Genomic DNA, 15,569 nt, shown 5'->3' on the forward strand with positions numbered 1-15,569 from the left:
TGAAAATTAGACTCGCCATGTGGGTCTATTAAATGATGACACGTGTCAGTAAAGTTTGAAGAAAAGTGAAGAATGATATGTAAAGATGATATGTGAAACACCCCCGGGATCGAACATACTCATATCGTGCTTGTTAGCCCCGAAACTGATTATCATGAAATAGCCCAGATCAGGCGCGGAAGAATATCTCATAATTACAAGTGAGGAAGGAATAAATTAATCCCGGATTGTATGGGATTTACCATCATTATCCATCAGTTACAAATCAATTATTAATAAATGCAATAAATGATTGTAATGGTCAGAACAAGGCAATCAATTACGAGATTGACTCAACAGGCACGAGATTGACTCAACAGGCACGGGATTGACTCAACAGGCACGAGATTGACTCATTAATTACGGAATTAATTCATCAGTTATGGAATTAACTCATCAGTTACGGAATTCCAGCATTTACACAGCTGTTACAAGTCTTCCAAAAGTAATGGATGGATTGAGTAAATGCTCATAATGGACCCATAATTCAAGGAGATTAGTTACTTAGATTTAGCCCTATAAATAGACATACTTTTACCACCATCAGGGGAATCTAATTTTCTTCTCTACAATTCTATACATTGTAATTCATAGCATCTTGCTCCCAAGTTAGCCATAATTCGGCCCTTCAAACTCTGTTCGGCTCATTATCCTATCAAGGATCATTCAATAAGAATTCTTTCTTCTCTGCTTTATTTTTATTATATTATCTGTCATTGAATTTATTTTTCACTTCTCTATCACGTTGTATTAACAAAATTTTATATCTTTCGGATTGAATCGGTTGCTTGTGGCCCGTCATATAAAATTATTGCTTTGACCTTGAAAACTATTTTTTGGGTTAAACAGTGACAAAACAAAAACTTCAGCTCTAGAGCTGAACTTCAGGCCTGTCTACTAGAATGTTGAAGTTTTGCGTGATTGCCTTTGCTACTTGAGCCCCGTATGCTGAAGTTGTGCGAAAAAATAGGTACGCTTGCAATTTTTTTTTGCAAAGCGGACACAAGTTAAAACGTAACACAAAAAGCGAGTATAGATGCAAATACCCCTTGTTTTGGCTATTATTCTTACAGCGGTTGCACAATGTCATTCTTCCAATGAATTGCCAGAAAATGATGCTGACAGATTGCTATAACTTACTGTATTTTTTTCTTTATGTGAAAACACTGGCTAAATGGAATACTGAGTATTCATGAAACTAATTTTAGGTGGCGCACAAAGCAAGAACATATAAAAGTTTTATTTTTTCATATAATCATACAGAGAATACTACAGACGTACAAACATCCAGTTCATAGAAAAGATATAAACATAAAAGGATAGTATATTACAGCTGCAAACATATATTAAGACATAGCACTAGGGTTCATAATTTAACTGGTACTAGCGGTTCACAAACCCTAAAATGGTCTGGAGACTTAGTCAAATATATTCCCGATTCATATAATCGTTTCGAAATCACATAGATCAGTTGGGTATGAGCTTGAAACGAGGCTTAGAAAGGGCAGGTGCTGGATCATATCTCCCATAATCCTTTGTGTTTGCCTTAAGAAGCCTTTCATGGATTTCACTCATCTCCTCATCGTGTAATTGCTCTCCTACTGACACTTCCTGTCATGAATTAGTATTATATATATTAGAATAGTATTTCACTTTTATATAATGATAGTATAAAAAAGATTAGACTATTTCAATCATTATGCCTTATTTTTCATGTTATTATTCCATTTATCCCAATTTATATAGTACACTTTTATTTTTAGTTATTTTTTTTTAAAAAAAAAGAGCGATACCTTTCTATATTTAAAAATAGTTGGAACTTTAAACTTCCTATTTTTTTTCTTAATGAAATGATTTATAATCATACAAATATATATAGTTTATTTTAGAGCACACGTTTCACAAAAATTCTTTCTTTCTTTTTTTCGTAAACTCCGTACCTAGTCGTAAAGTAAAATGGGACAGAGGGAGCAATTTATTCCAATTATTATGAATGGTCAACTGCGAATCTCTTTTCCGTGGCTATATACTGTCAATGAATAATCAATTTATGCTAAATCATGAAGGACTCAAAGAGATTAAACTTCATTTCTTGCTTATTACTCCTCAGATTTTGTTGCTTTACTCATCAATTGACAATCCAAAATAAGTAAACCAACAGCAAAAGCAAACCTTATGAGTTCCACCCAGCTCTTCTTTCTCAGAGTTGCTTACAAACCTTGACTGTCGACCTGCATCATAGTTGAAAACAAGAACTTGTATAAAAAGCGCGATAGACTAACTTTGCCTGCTTTAGATAATATAAAAAAAAAAAAGGCTGATTGTCAGACAGCTTGTGAAAATGACCTAAATACCAAAGAATAATTAATTTAACTCACTAAAGACGAAATTAATCTGACAATTCCAAAGAATTAAGCCTAGTTCCTTCTGCTTGGGATGGTATATATAGACCTAAATACAAAACCAATATTATTTCTTAAAACTACGATTTACACAACCAAAGTTGATTATGCATGCAGTGCTGTTTCTTTGGCTTTTTCCGTTCCCCTTTATGTGGCATACGTTCAGAGTACTTGGACCGGTGTGAATTAAGACATAGAATTTTTAAAAAAAATTGAAATAAATTTTACATATTTAGAAACTACATAAAAGGTATATAAGTCATATAGCTTGCACTTTAAAATATTTAAAACATATTTGCTTGTTGCACCGGGAGTCGTTGCAAAAAAACACTGTCTGCAAATAGTAAATGCGTCACACAAAATAGACCAAAGGGAGTATGTTATTTCTTTGAAAAGAGTTATTCTCCATGTAACACGAAGGTCTCGATGGAAACAAAATTATTAAGTTGATATGTTGGGACAGAGGGAGTATGTTATTTCTGGAACTACAATTTTTCTCGATAAGAATAGGTAAGAAGTCATTCGACTGAATATATATATATAGAGAGGGGACAACCAAAAATGTTACTGTACAACTACAAGAGGAATCAAGAGTCCAATATATGTTGGACGCGTTTAATTAACTCAATAAACCTACCTGCAAATGAAGTTGACAAGAGAGAAGTAGATATGAGAAGGAAGAAGAGACCAATTTTCTTGAGTAGCATGAGACCATCCATTATGTGTTGTTCAGAAAATTATTAATCTGTCTCTCTTTCTGTTTCTTCGAAATGATCATAGAAGCAATGATACCTTCGCTCCTAACTCTCTCTCTCTCTCTATTGCACTAGAGAACATTCAAATTATGTGTATTTGCTTTAAAGTAGAGTGGCAAGCTTAGAGATAAATGATTACTAATATTTTACTGTAAAGAATTCAATCCTTATGCTTTATGGTTTTATATAACTAAATCATGGAAAGTTGAGAGACGCCACTTTTCTTTTGTTGGGGCACCAAGTCTAAAGAGTAGTTAGTCATAGTGGATTCCATATACTACTACTTAATTAACTAAAATGATCCCTAACAATAAGTTTCACTATGCACCCTTTGTTTTTAGCACGCAAGCTTATTTTTATATTTTCGACATCTCCTTGCAAATTGCCCCTCAAGATCACATCCAAAATTCTGCCTCCACGTCATATTTTCTACATCTCCACGCACACACTCGTATAGATACTGATCATTTTAACATCAGGAGCACGCTAAAAATAAATTAAGAAGAAAAAGGGAATTAACATAAGGGACATGATTTACTTAGACAAATTTGAATGGCTTTTTATTTACAAAAGAATTGTTTTTATGACTTCATGTGAGATTCTGGAAAAGTTGTTTGATTTTTTACTACAAAAAATAGTTTAGTGACTTTCTATGATCCTTAGGTAAAGTTGAGTGAATACTTTGTTACAAAAAATAGTTTCATGACTTTGTCGCATAAAACCTGTGCCACCATCCTTGAAATTAGATCTTTAAGGTTTACCGGAGGAATTGTTTTCTCTTTCTCAAAAAATAACAATACTATTAGGAGAAGTCAAGATAATAAAAACAAAAATATAACATGAGTGAGTACATGTAACGATCCGGCTGGTCGTTTTGAGAGTTGTAGCCCCATTCTCCCATTTACTGCTCTTTTTGTACTTTACAGTTGTTATATGACTTACCGGGTTAGTTGGTTCGGGTCTGGAAGGATTTCGGAATGAATTGAGACACTTAGTCTCATAGTTGAAAGCTTAAGTTGGAAAAGTTGACCAGATGTTGGCTTATGTGTAAACGACCCCGGATTTGAGTTTTGATAGTTCCGTTAGCTCGGTTGGGTGATTTTAGACTTAGGAGCGTGTCCGGATTGTGATTTGGCGGTCCGTAGTTGAATTATGCTTGAAATAGCGAAAGTTGAAATTTTGGGAAGTTTGACCGGGAGTGGACTTTTTGATATCGGAGTAGGATTTCGATTACGGAAGTTGAATTAGGTTTGTGGTGTCATTTATGACTTGTGTGCAAAATTTAGGGTCAATCAGCGTGATTAATAGTTTTTGGCGTCGGTTGTAGAAATTTAGAAATTCAAAGTCCATTAGGCTTGAATCCATGTGCGATTCATATTTTTTATGTTGTTTGAGGTGATTTGAGGGTTCGACTAAGTTCGTATGATGTTTTGGGACTTGATGGTATATTTGGTTGAGGTCTCGGGGACCTCGGGTGAATTTCGGATGGTTGGCGGATCATTTTTGGACTTGGCATGTTGGTTGAAGATTGTTGGTGTTGCTATTCTGGTTTCCTTTTATGCGATTGCATGGGAGGGTTGGCGATCGCGTAGGCTAAGTTGGGCAGTGAAGGATTATGTTCTACGCATTCACGAGCAGGGGGATGCGAACGCATAGTTGTAGAATATTGTGGTTCGCGAACGCGTGGCTGAGGCCGCGTTAGGTAGAGTATTGGAGGCAGGAGTTGGGGTCATGCATTTGTTCTATGCGGTCAAATGGAGAAGGACGCGATCGCGTAGCTACGAGGACTCAGCTGTACGCAATCGTAGTTGGTGTTATGCGTTCGCGTAGAGTTAATTTGTGGGGCAGTATAATTGTGCTTCGCGATCGCGATGAAGACTCATCTAGGTAGAATATAAGTTTAAAAAATGAGAGGTTTGAGTTCATAACGCAAAATTGATTTGGGATCTTGGTAGAAGGCGATTATTGGAGGAATGTTCACGTGGGTTTTTGGGGTAAGTGATTCCTATCTAGTTTTGGTTAATTTTCATGATTATACCTTTGATTCTACCATTGAATTTGTGATTTGGGGTGAAAAATTGGGAAAAATGAAGAAGAGTTCTTAGGCTAGATATCGGATTTTAGTTAATTTGGTATGGTTAGACTCGTGGTTGAATTGACTTTCGGATTTTATGACTTTTGTCAGATTTCGAGACATGGGTCCGGGGGCCGGCTTTGAGCCGATTTCGGATTTTTGAGTTATAACTTCGTAATTTCTTGTAGAATTGATTCTATTAGCCCATATTGATTGTATTGTACTGCTTGTGGCTAGATTCGGGACATTTGGAGGTTGATTTGCGAGGTAAAGGCGTGTTGGAGCAGAGTTTTGCTTGGATTGAGGTAAGTAACACTTCTAAACTTGACTTTGAGGGTTCGAAACCCGGAATTATGTATTATCTGATTGGTGTTGAGGTAACACACATGCCAAGTGACGAGCGTGCGAGCATGCACCATGAGAATTGTGACCTGATCGATTCCATGACACTATATAGTGGTTCTATTTTGTTGATATTCGTATTTTTATAATGTGATAAAGTAATTGAACTGTCAATCATGCTAGAGATCATGTTTAGGCTATATGGTGGTACTGTTGGGACCCGTAGTGGTCGTTTCTTGCTGTTGACTTACTGATTTTATTGATATTTCGTACTCAGTCATATTCATTCATTTCATATTATATCTCAGTGTCTGTTGTTATTTATTGATACATCATATCATCATGTTCGGGCTAGTTTCATGACATTGTGAGCCCGTGAGTAAGACTAGAGAGACTGATGACTGAGTGAGGCCAAGAGACTGATTATGAGTGATATTTATGGGATCGGGTTTCACGTCACAGCGGTTATACTGATTTATGATAGTGCTTGGGCTGAAGGAGCCTCTCTGGAGTATGTACACACCTCTAGTGAGTGCGGTTGATTATATTTAGGGATGCATCTTCCCTAGACATGAATCTTGTCCAAAGCATTTATATACCTAGGGATGGATCTTCCCTACGGGCTGGATTGGCCCTACTCAGTACTGAGTGACTAATGGATAGTTGATGTATATATTCCGGGATGGATCTTCCTTGGGCTGGATTGGCCATATACAGTATTGAGTGATTGGGCATTTGAGAGTGCGAGCACACACGAGGCTGTCAGTATGGTGCATCACATACAGCATGTGCATTGGCATGTAGAAGTAGAGGAGTTATATTCTTCATATCATTCATATTTGATCTATCTTACTGTATTGAGTTTAACTGTTGAACTTGAAAGCATGCCTACGTTTCTGCACTGTTATTTCTATATTGAACTGTACCGGTTGAGTTCGCCTCTACTTTCAGTCCAAAAGTTGGATTTGTTACTCATTGAGTCGGTTGTACTCACACTACACCCTACACCTCGTGTGCAGATCTAGGTGCTTCCGGTTGCGGCGGATGCTGAGTGTGTTGTCAGGATCTCTGGAGACTATTGTCACACCTCCTTTTTGCGCGCCCGCCCCGAAGGGTTGAATGCACGAGGGAGTTTTTCCAATTTAAGTGACAATATTCGAAATGGGATTATTTATTTAATTCAGAGTCGCCACTTGAGAAAGGTTTGGCTTTTGGTGTCCCAAGTCACCGGTTTATCTTGAATCCCAAATCGAGGAAAATATTCGACTTTCCAAATGAAGTCTGCGAACCAGAAATTCTAAGTAAGGAATTCTGTTGACCCGAGGGAAGGTGTTAGGCACCCTCGAATCCCGTGGTTCTAGCACGGTCGCTTAAATTGTTATAATGGCTAGATATCTGATTTATTACATGTTATTACTTATGTGCTTTCATTAAGTTTAAAACCGCTTTTATTATTATTTATTTTTTATGGAATTGCAACATTGTAAAAATGCATTTCGAACCATGTCACAATCAATGCGCCCATGGTTGTTAATACATTCCGACTCCGTTGAGATTTGGATTTGGGTCACATAAATGCGCACCCGAATTTAAGAAGGTAAGATTATTAAAATGCACGCCTGAAGCAATTATCGTATTATTATTTCTGGGTAAGGCCGTGGAATTTTGCTAAACGGCTCATCCCGAAGTCTAAGTAATTTTAATTAAACATTTATCGAGGGCCCCGCAATTTGTGCGTTTTATTTGGCGAGGCTCATCTCATTTATTTTTATCAGGATAATCCTAAAGTGCCTACATTTTCTATTAAAATTGTCTCTACAAAAATGAAAGAGAAAAGGTCTTAATTTATTTACATGCTTGAGTTGTTATAGTTGAGTTTCGAATATGATTCGTAAATTCTGAAAAAATGATACAAGCAAGGCAATCCGTTGCCAATACGGGCACAAGCTCACGTATTACTACTTAATTATATTATACTAGGCATGTTCTCAGTTTGTCAAATTAAAAAAAAAAACTTGGCAATCTAATTTTTATCCTAAAACAATTACATGCTGGAATTAACCAATATTATTTAACTAAACAATTTTCTTACAAGTTCCGAAATGGTCTATTCGTTTGATTTTTAACTTAGACGGAGTTACTACACCATTTATTTATTTTTAAGCAATATATAGATAGTTCATCCGTTAAGCTATCGTTGGATGTTCCACTATATATACATTAAATAGCTACATGATTCCGATTTTTGTAAGCTAAATAATTTATATATACAAATAAAATTAAGAATATAATTCAAAATAAATTTAGAACTTCAATTCTTCATTTTTCGTATTCATGCTTCCTGTTTCAGTTTACAATAATCAGCGTGTCAGTTGTGTACCTGATATTGGAAGCAAAAGAAAAGTGAGAGATCAGCAGAAATTCAGTAGCATACAACAACAGCAATCCCAGCAACTAGTAACAACCAGCGACGAGAAACTTAGTGACAATTTTAAAATCAAGACAAAATCCGGAAACAACAACAACCAACGGACAGAAGCAAAGAGAAACTTTTCAGATTTTTTGAAAGACTAGTTAGTGTTAAACCCTTAATTTCTCAATCCGTATCTCAGAATATTTGGATTGTATACCAGGTGTATATTCTTCTTCTTTTGAATTTCCAGAATGTTTTTCTTTTTGTTTTTCTAAAGTCTTAGTATTTTTTTCGGAATTTCCTCTCTTAAATTTTTCTTCCTCTATTCTTTTTTCTCTCTATCTCTGTCTGTCTTTAAATCTGATTTCAAGACTTCTACTTATATCCCATAACCCATAAATCTTTTAATCAATTAAAATCAACCCATTTTCTTTACCAAACCCATTATCTTCCCACCCATCCCCATTACATTAAATAAACATATCACACCACCCCATTATATTTTGTCCCCCATGCCTAAAAATAAATAAATACAAGATTCCTCCACTAAATTTTGTCTTGTCCCCCCTTTATATTAAACAACTATATCACAACCCACCACATTTCATTTTGTCCCCCATGCTTCAAATAAACAATTACAAAATGTACAATTCCTAAACTACCCCTCCGATCCTATTGCAAATTACTATTTTACCCCCGAAAGTACTATAAATTACCAAACTACCCATCAACTATAACACATCAATTAATCAAACTTAACCAAAATATAGACAATATGATTAATTTCTAACAATGTTCAAACAACAAATTTCATGAACATGATTTCTTCAACATTTCAACAACAAAGCACATGAACATGATTTCAACAACATTTCAACAACAAATCACATGAACACAAATTGAACAACAAAGAACAACTAAAATTTGATTGAACAATATTTTAGCAACAAACAATCCTATTTTCGGATTCAACAACAACAAACAAGTATATTTAGATTTCTAAATTCAATCATATTGAACTTAAAATCAATTCTAACAACATTACAACCAACAATTCCTATATTAAACTTTATGAGACAAATTCAAGAAATAATCACAAATGGTAAACAAGAAATCAAGCTATACAAATTTCGGATTCAAGAACAATCAAACAAAGTATGAACATGAATTAAATCTATTTTAAACAACAAGCATGACGGATTCAAACGATTAAATCAATATATTTCCTTCAACACAACTAAATTCTTTTTTTTAGACAAATAACAAGATTTGTTGTTAGAAACAATTATGAACTTAAACTTGAACTTAACAATATTAACAATTTCTAAAAATACATAAACACATGAAACAAATTGAAGAAATAATCAATTAAATTTCAATTTGAATCTAACAAACATCAAACTAACAAATATTTATTCTAACAACAATACAAACATGAAATAAACATGAAAAAAAAACCCACTAATTAACTTTCCATTTGAAATCTAAAAATTAATTTAATCAAAACACATGAACATACTAGAAAATTATTTCAACGATGAACAACGAACAAAACAAGAATCAAATATTTAACGATTTTAACTTCGAGAAATATCAAAACGAAATGCGGACAAAAATAAAACCCAAAATCTACTAACCGGATCAAAACGACGAACAACGACTAACCAACGACGAAGGCGAATTTAAGAAGTTGACGCTGAAGCAGTAGCAATGAAACAGAAGTAGCTGGGGGTGCGTTTGGATGAACCCACGCGGAGAAGCTGAAAGCTACGCTGAAGCCGGAGAACAGTCGACGTTCATGGCTGCCCTCGAGCTGGACGGGGCAGTAGAAAAAGTTTGAAGCAGTAGCAATAACATCCATGGACGAGGGAGCAAGTACTCGACAGCAGCATCGAAGAAAGATGGAAGAAGGTCGACGGACTGGACGTGGCTGGACGCGACATCAACGTCGATGAGAGTTGGACACGGCGGGGTCTATTTAGAGAAGGTCGACGGGCTGTTCGTCGTCGATGGAGCAGTGGAAACGCAGCAGCAATGGAGAAGATGAAGCAGTTCTGCTGGCTGCGTCAATGGTGGACAATGGTGGTCTTCCATGGTGGTGAGGTCGAGGAAGAAGAAAGTGGCAGCCATGGACGAGCCTGAGCTCGCCATGGAGAAGATGAAGACGTGAGGGGTCTGTTTAGAGGGTGGTTGATGATGAGAAGGCGTCCATGGCTGCTAGGGAGTGGAGCTTGGGGAACCCATGGATGAGCTTGAGAAACTTGAGGAAGAAGAAGAAGATAGGAAAGGGGGGGGGGATGACTTTGCTTCTTTTTTAGGGTTTTTTCCTCTTTTTTGTTTTTTTTTGTTTTGTGTTGTTTGTAAGATAATAGGGGTGTTGGGTTATGGACTGGGTCGACCCAGTTTGAAATGGACTGGGTCGTAGGGAAGATTGGGCCATTTTTTGGGCCTGTGGCTTGAAATCGAAGAAGAGGCCCAATTCCGACTTTCTTTATATTTTCGCTCTCTTTTCTTCTTTTATTTCTCTAAAACTAAATTATAAAAAATACTTAAATTATTATTAAGAATTAAATTAAGTTATAAAGGCGCAAATTAACTCCCAATAATAATTAACGCATAATTAAGTAATAATTAAGCATAAAATTGTATATTTGGACATTAAATGCTAAAAATGCAAACGATGCCTATTTTTTGTAATTTTTATTATTTTTTTTTGTAAAACAAACTTAGTTATTAACAATTGTATAATTAAATCCTACATGCGAAATGCGATATATTTTGTATTTTTTATATAATTTAGCAAATAAACATGCATAGACAAACATACAAATAGTTACACAAAATATCACAAAAATTGCACATCAAGAAAAAATTATTTTATTTTTGAATTTTTTGGGAGTAATTCTCATATTGGGCAAAAATCACGTGCTTACAGCTGCCCCTCTTTGCCGAAGACACGAAGGGTTTTCGTGCAAAGATAAAGCGAGCAATTTTTGCCCATCCGAGTACTCCGTATGAAGCATTTTTTTTGAAAAAGATTTGACCGAACCTTTGCTTCAAAGGTTTCCTACATATCCTGGGCTAAACAGGAATCAGGTCAATGTAGTTCGGGAAATTTTGGTAGCTAGGACTACCATGGGATTGCAATGCTTGCTGTTACTGCTGTTGCTGTTGCCACTACTGCTTTACTGACCTCCTTATTACAACCCAAAGGAAATTGAAACTGAACTAACTACTTATGCCTGTCAACCGCTAGTTACAAGATTCCTATCTATAATTCTTTTGCAACTTGATCTTGGGTCTCAGCTAATTCTGCTTGTAGACTTCGATCCGAATCTTGATGCTCGCAAGTTGTAGGCATTTGTTTATTTCTACAGTATTGAATGAAACGGGATTGGCGGAGCTCAGGAATTTGATCCAATTTTTTGAGCGACCTGCCCTTTGTTTGTTCCAATATGTGGGAACATTTTTTTTTTCTTCTTTTGTTCTTTTGTTCTTTTCTTTATTCTGGATTGAGACTCACCCCGTAGGTCGTCTCGATCCATGCACCTCAGGGTCAGACCTGTTGAGACAACAAAACAAACAAACGAAATTTCTGCCCCAGTTTCACTAGGAAAATTTCGTGAGTTAATTGTCATGAAAATTTACAGCATTGATGAGGGGATTGGAAAAAACCCTAATCTACAAAGCGCAACTCAGGGATTGGAGCCCTAATGTCGGCTAACAGAAAAAATGCTTAGTTCAGGGTTGGAGCCCTAATGCTGGCTAAATGGAAACTTGCTCAACTTAGGGATCGGAGCCCTAAATTGGGAGGATTGCCAGGCTATGCTGGACACTGTTCGGGTTATGCCAAAAAAAATTCGTCGGGTTTTGCCGGAAAAAGGGGAAAGAGTTCTCGGGTTATGCCGGTAGATCATCGGGTTATGTCGGAAAGATTCATCGGGTTATGCCAGAAAGATTCATCGGGTTATGCCGGAAAAGGTCCGCGGGTTATGCCGGAAAAGGTCCACGGGTTATGCCGGGGAAGTCATCGGGTTATGAAGGTAAGAGTCCTCGGGTTATGCCGGGGAAGTCATCAAATCATGCCGGGAAGATTCATCGGGTCATGCCGGAAAGATCGGGTTATGCCGGGAAAAGGTAAGAGTCCTTGGGTTATGCCGGGGAATTCATCGGATCATGCCGGGAAGATTCATCGGGTCATGCCGGGAAGATTCATCGGGTTATGCCGGAAAAGGTCCACGGGTTATGCCGGGGAAGTCATCGGGTTATGCCGGGAAGATTCATTGGGTCATGCCGGAAAGATCGGGTTATGCCGGGAAAAGGTAAGAGTCCTTGAGTTATGCCGGGGAATTCATCGGATCATGCCGGGAAGATTCATCGGGTCATGCCGGGAAGATTCATCGGGTTATGCCGGAAAAGGTCTACGGGTTATGCCGGGGAAGTCATCGGGTTATGCCGGGAATATTCATTGGGTTATGCCGGGAAAAGGTAAGAGTCCTCGGGTTATGCCGGGGAAGTCATCAAATCATGCCGGGAAGATTCATCGGGTCATGCCGGAAAGATCGGGTTATGCCGGGAAAAGGTAAGAGTCCTTGGGTTATGCTGGGGAATTCATCGGATCATGCCGGGAAGATTCATCGGGTCATGCCGGGAAGATTCATCGGGTTATGCCGGAAAAGGTCCACGGGTTATGCCGGGGAAGTCATCGGGTTATGCCGGGAAGATTCATTGGATTATGTCGGGAAAAGGTAAGAGTCCTCGGGTTATGCCGGGGAAGTCATCAAATCATGCCGGGAAGATTTATCGGGTTATGCCGGGAAGATTTATCGGGTTATGCCGGGAGATTCATCGGGTTATACCGGGAAAAGATAAGAGTCCTTGGGTTATGCCGGGGAAGTCATCGGATCATGCCGTGAAGATTCATCGGGTCATGCCGGGAAGATTCATCGGGTCATGCCGGAAAGATTCATCGGATCATGCCGGGAAGATTCATCGGGTTATGCCGGGAAGATTTATCGGGTTATGCCAGGAAGATTCATCGGGTTATGTCGGAAAAGGTCCACGGGTTATGCCGGGAAGATTCATCGGGTTATGCCGGGAAAAGGTAAGAGTCCTTGGGTTATGCCGGGGAAGTCATCGGATCATGCCGGGAAGATTCATCGGGTCATGCCGGAAAGATTCATCGGGTCATGCCGGAAAGATTCATCGGATCATGCCGGGAAGATTCATCGGGTTATGCCGGGAAGATTTATCGGGTTATGCCGGGAAGATTCATCGGGTTATGCTGGGAAAGGTCCACGGGTTATGCCGGGAAGATTCATCGGGTTATGCCGGGAAAAGGTAAGAGTCCTTGGGTTATGCCGGGAATTTGGATAGAAAAAGCTCCTTGGGTGATGCCAGGGAGATCCGTGGTTATACCGGGATAGTTGAGGAATGAGGTCATATATTACCATGATTTGTTTTTTCTTCTGGGGATTTTCATTTTTCTTTCTTGTCTTCTTTCTTTTCTTTGGTTTTCCTTTATATATATATATATATATATATATATATATATATATATATATATATATATATATATATATATATATATATATATTTATTTTTTATTTTTATTATTTTATTTTATTTTATTTTTTTATTTTTTATTTTTAAAAAATGCATGAATGAATTCCGGGGAAACTTACTTTTGGTCGTTTTCCTGCTGCAAAGCTGTTTCGATGCTCGCGCGCTTCATTTCTTTTGAGCTAACCTGCTTCTTGCATGGTTGCTTTGGATTGCACCTGTCTCAATTTTCCTAAGCAAAGAAAAATTGTCAGTTTGAAAACGGTGGTTGATTCGGTGGCCTTGATCGTTCCAATTGCTTGGTCTTGGACTAATTCCTATTGAGAAACTTTGTCATTGATTGGATTTACAGGCGACCCGTTTTAAACTGATCAGACTCGCATTTCCGGATTTGTGATGATTTGTTCGTGTAAGGCTTTGGTTCTTTCATCCCATTCTGCTTGGGGATTCTTTACGAGGTCAACTCAGTGGGGATTTTTTATTGGGGAGACTCTGTGGGGATTTGTACAAGGCAGACTTGTCAGGGATTTGCTGGGCAGACTCTTTGGGGGATTTTTACAAGGTAGACTGGGATTTTTACAAAGGGAGACCCTGTGGGGATTTGTCGGTTTTGTGTCAGGGATTTTGATCCTGAAACCTAAACTGCAGTGGCTAACCGCGTGGTACATAAACTTTCCAACTTTATTTTGCCTTTGTAGGCTTTTCTTTTCTTTCGAAGTCTTTTGGAAGCAAATCAACTACTATGGTCAGTCGGGATGGGACTGACGCACCATTGAGGCCGCGTATTTTCTTTGACTCTTGCCAGGCGGGGACCTGTGAAACCGATCCTGCCACCTTTTCTTTGTAATTGTTACGGAATCAGAGTTAGATCGAAAGGGATTAAAAGAAAACTATGCAAAAGGAAAGCATATGAGTTTAAAGAGAATCGTCCCTTTCGGGGGAAAAAGGACTTATCTGGAGTGCATGCTGGCTTCAACCTGACATGACATGCCTTTTGGACTGGATGTCCGATCCGTACCAAACTCCAGCTTCTCATGAACCTATTGATCTGGGTTTCTAAACCGGAGAACCTTTCCAGGACTTTTAGTGATGAAGTATCCTTTTTCCGGTCGACCATGCCCTTTGCGGGTTTTCGCTAATCGACCTCTCTCATTTTTGATTTTTCTACTCTCATCGCCTCATGGTGCCCGAAGGTTTTCACCAATAAGACTTTCTCACTTTATTCTTCTCGATTTGATTTCTATCAGATTCAAACAATGATGTTTTCCACTTTCCTGTCTTTGCCGATTGATCAGAAGGACTTGTACAAGGTTTGGGGTGAAAAGAATCAGGATTGAACTACAACTTTGGAACCTTTTGGGCGGGATCATTGCCGAACCATTATAACTTCTGCCCCAGTTTCACTTTTGGGGGACTTCTTGGATTTTTATTTTGGTGTGACTGAACCCCAGGGAGAGGTTGCCTACGTATCCTTTCGGAATCAAGTCAGACGTAGTTCAGACAACTTTTTTTTTTCGAATTTCTTTTTATTACTTTGTTTTTTCACTTCCTTTTCCTTTTCTCATTTTCATTGTATCTTTTCTTTTCCTTTATATATATATATATTTTTTTTTTCTAATTCTTTCTTCTTCCCTTTTTTTATTTATTTGTCTTTTTCATTTCAATTTCTCTTTTTCTTTCATTTTATTTTTAATAATACTTTCAGGTTCCAAAGAGGGTAATCAAAGAAGAGTAACCGGCTCAAATGGGTTTGCAAAGGGTTGATAGTGTTTGGGTAGCGAAAATGAAAGCCTTCGTCATCTCAAACTGTGCGAAGACGTCGCCGGAGCGATTTAGGCATAGTACTGCATCTGCTTTCAAAGCGGGGTCGGCGTCGTAGCCTAGATACAAATGCTCTTCTTGGCAATATTTTCCAATGACGTATGGACCCTTCTTCGTCGGTACAATTGCTCGTGACAAACCGCAGTCATTAAGGTTAACAT

General features: G+C 37.9%; 1 protein-coding gene across 1 annotated transcript; it reads right to left on the reverse strand.

The window, feature by feature from the left end:
- Nucleotides 1-1,268: 1,268 nt before the first annotated feature.
- On the reverse strand, nt 1,269-3,309 carry LOC138886861 (protein CASPARIAN STRIP INTEGRITY FACTOR 1-like). Its single transcript, XM_070168549.1, has 3 exons — nt 3,079-3,309; nt 2,212-2,270; nt 1,269-1,650 (listed from the first exon to the last, which is right to left on the reverse strand). The coding sequence occupies exons 1-3, from the start codon at nt 3,158-3,160 to the stop codon at nt 1,507-1,509; spliced, it is 285 nt and encodes a 94-aa protein (XP_070024650.1). The 5' UTR covers nt 3,161-3,309; the 3' UTR covers nt 1,269-1,506.
- Between the last annotated feature and the right edge of the window lie 12,260 nt (nt 3,310-15,569).

The sequence above is a fragment of the Nicotiana sylvestris genome, chromosome 3 (genome assembly GCF_000393655.2).
Source record: "Nicotiana sylvestris chromosome 3, ASM39365v2, whole genome shotgun sequence".
Classification (NCBI taxonomy): domain Eukaryota; kingdom Viridiplantae; phylum Streptophyta; class Magnoliopsida; order Solanales; family Solanaceae; genus Nicotiana; species Nicotiana sylvestris.

Bases quoted from the DNA above. Each gene is read 5' to 3' on its own strand.
- LOC138886861 (XM_070168549.1), bottom strand. From the start codon at position 3,160: ATGGATGGTCTCATGCTACTCAAGAAAATTGGTCTCTTCTTCCTTCTC. The intron at 2,271-3,078 runs GTAGGTTTATTG...ACTATGATGCAG, and splicing joins CTTGTCAACTTCATTTGCAG to GTCGACAGTCAAGGTTTGTA. The intron at 1,651-2,211 runs GTTTGCTTTTGC...AATTCATGACAG, and splicing joins AGCTGGGTGGAACTCATAAG to GAAGTGTCAGTAGGAGAGCA.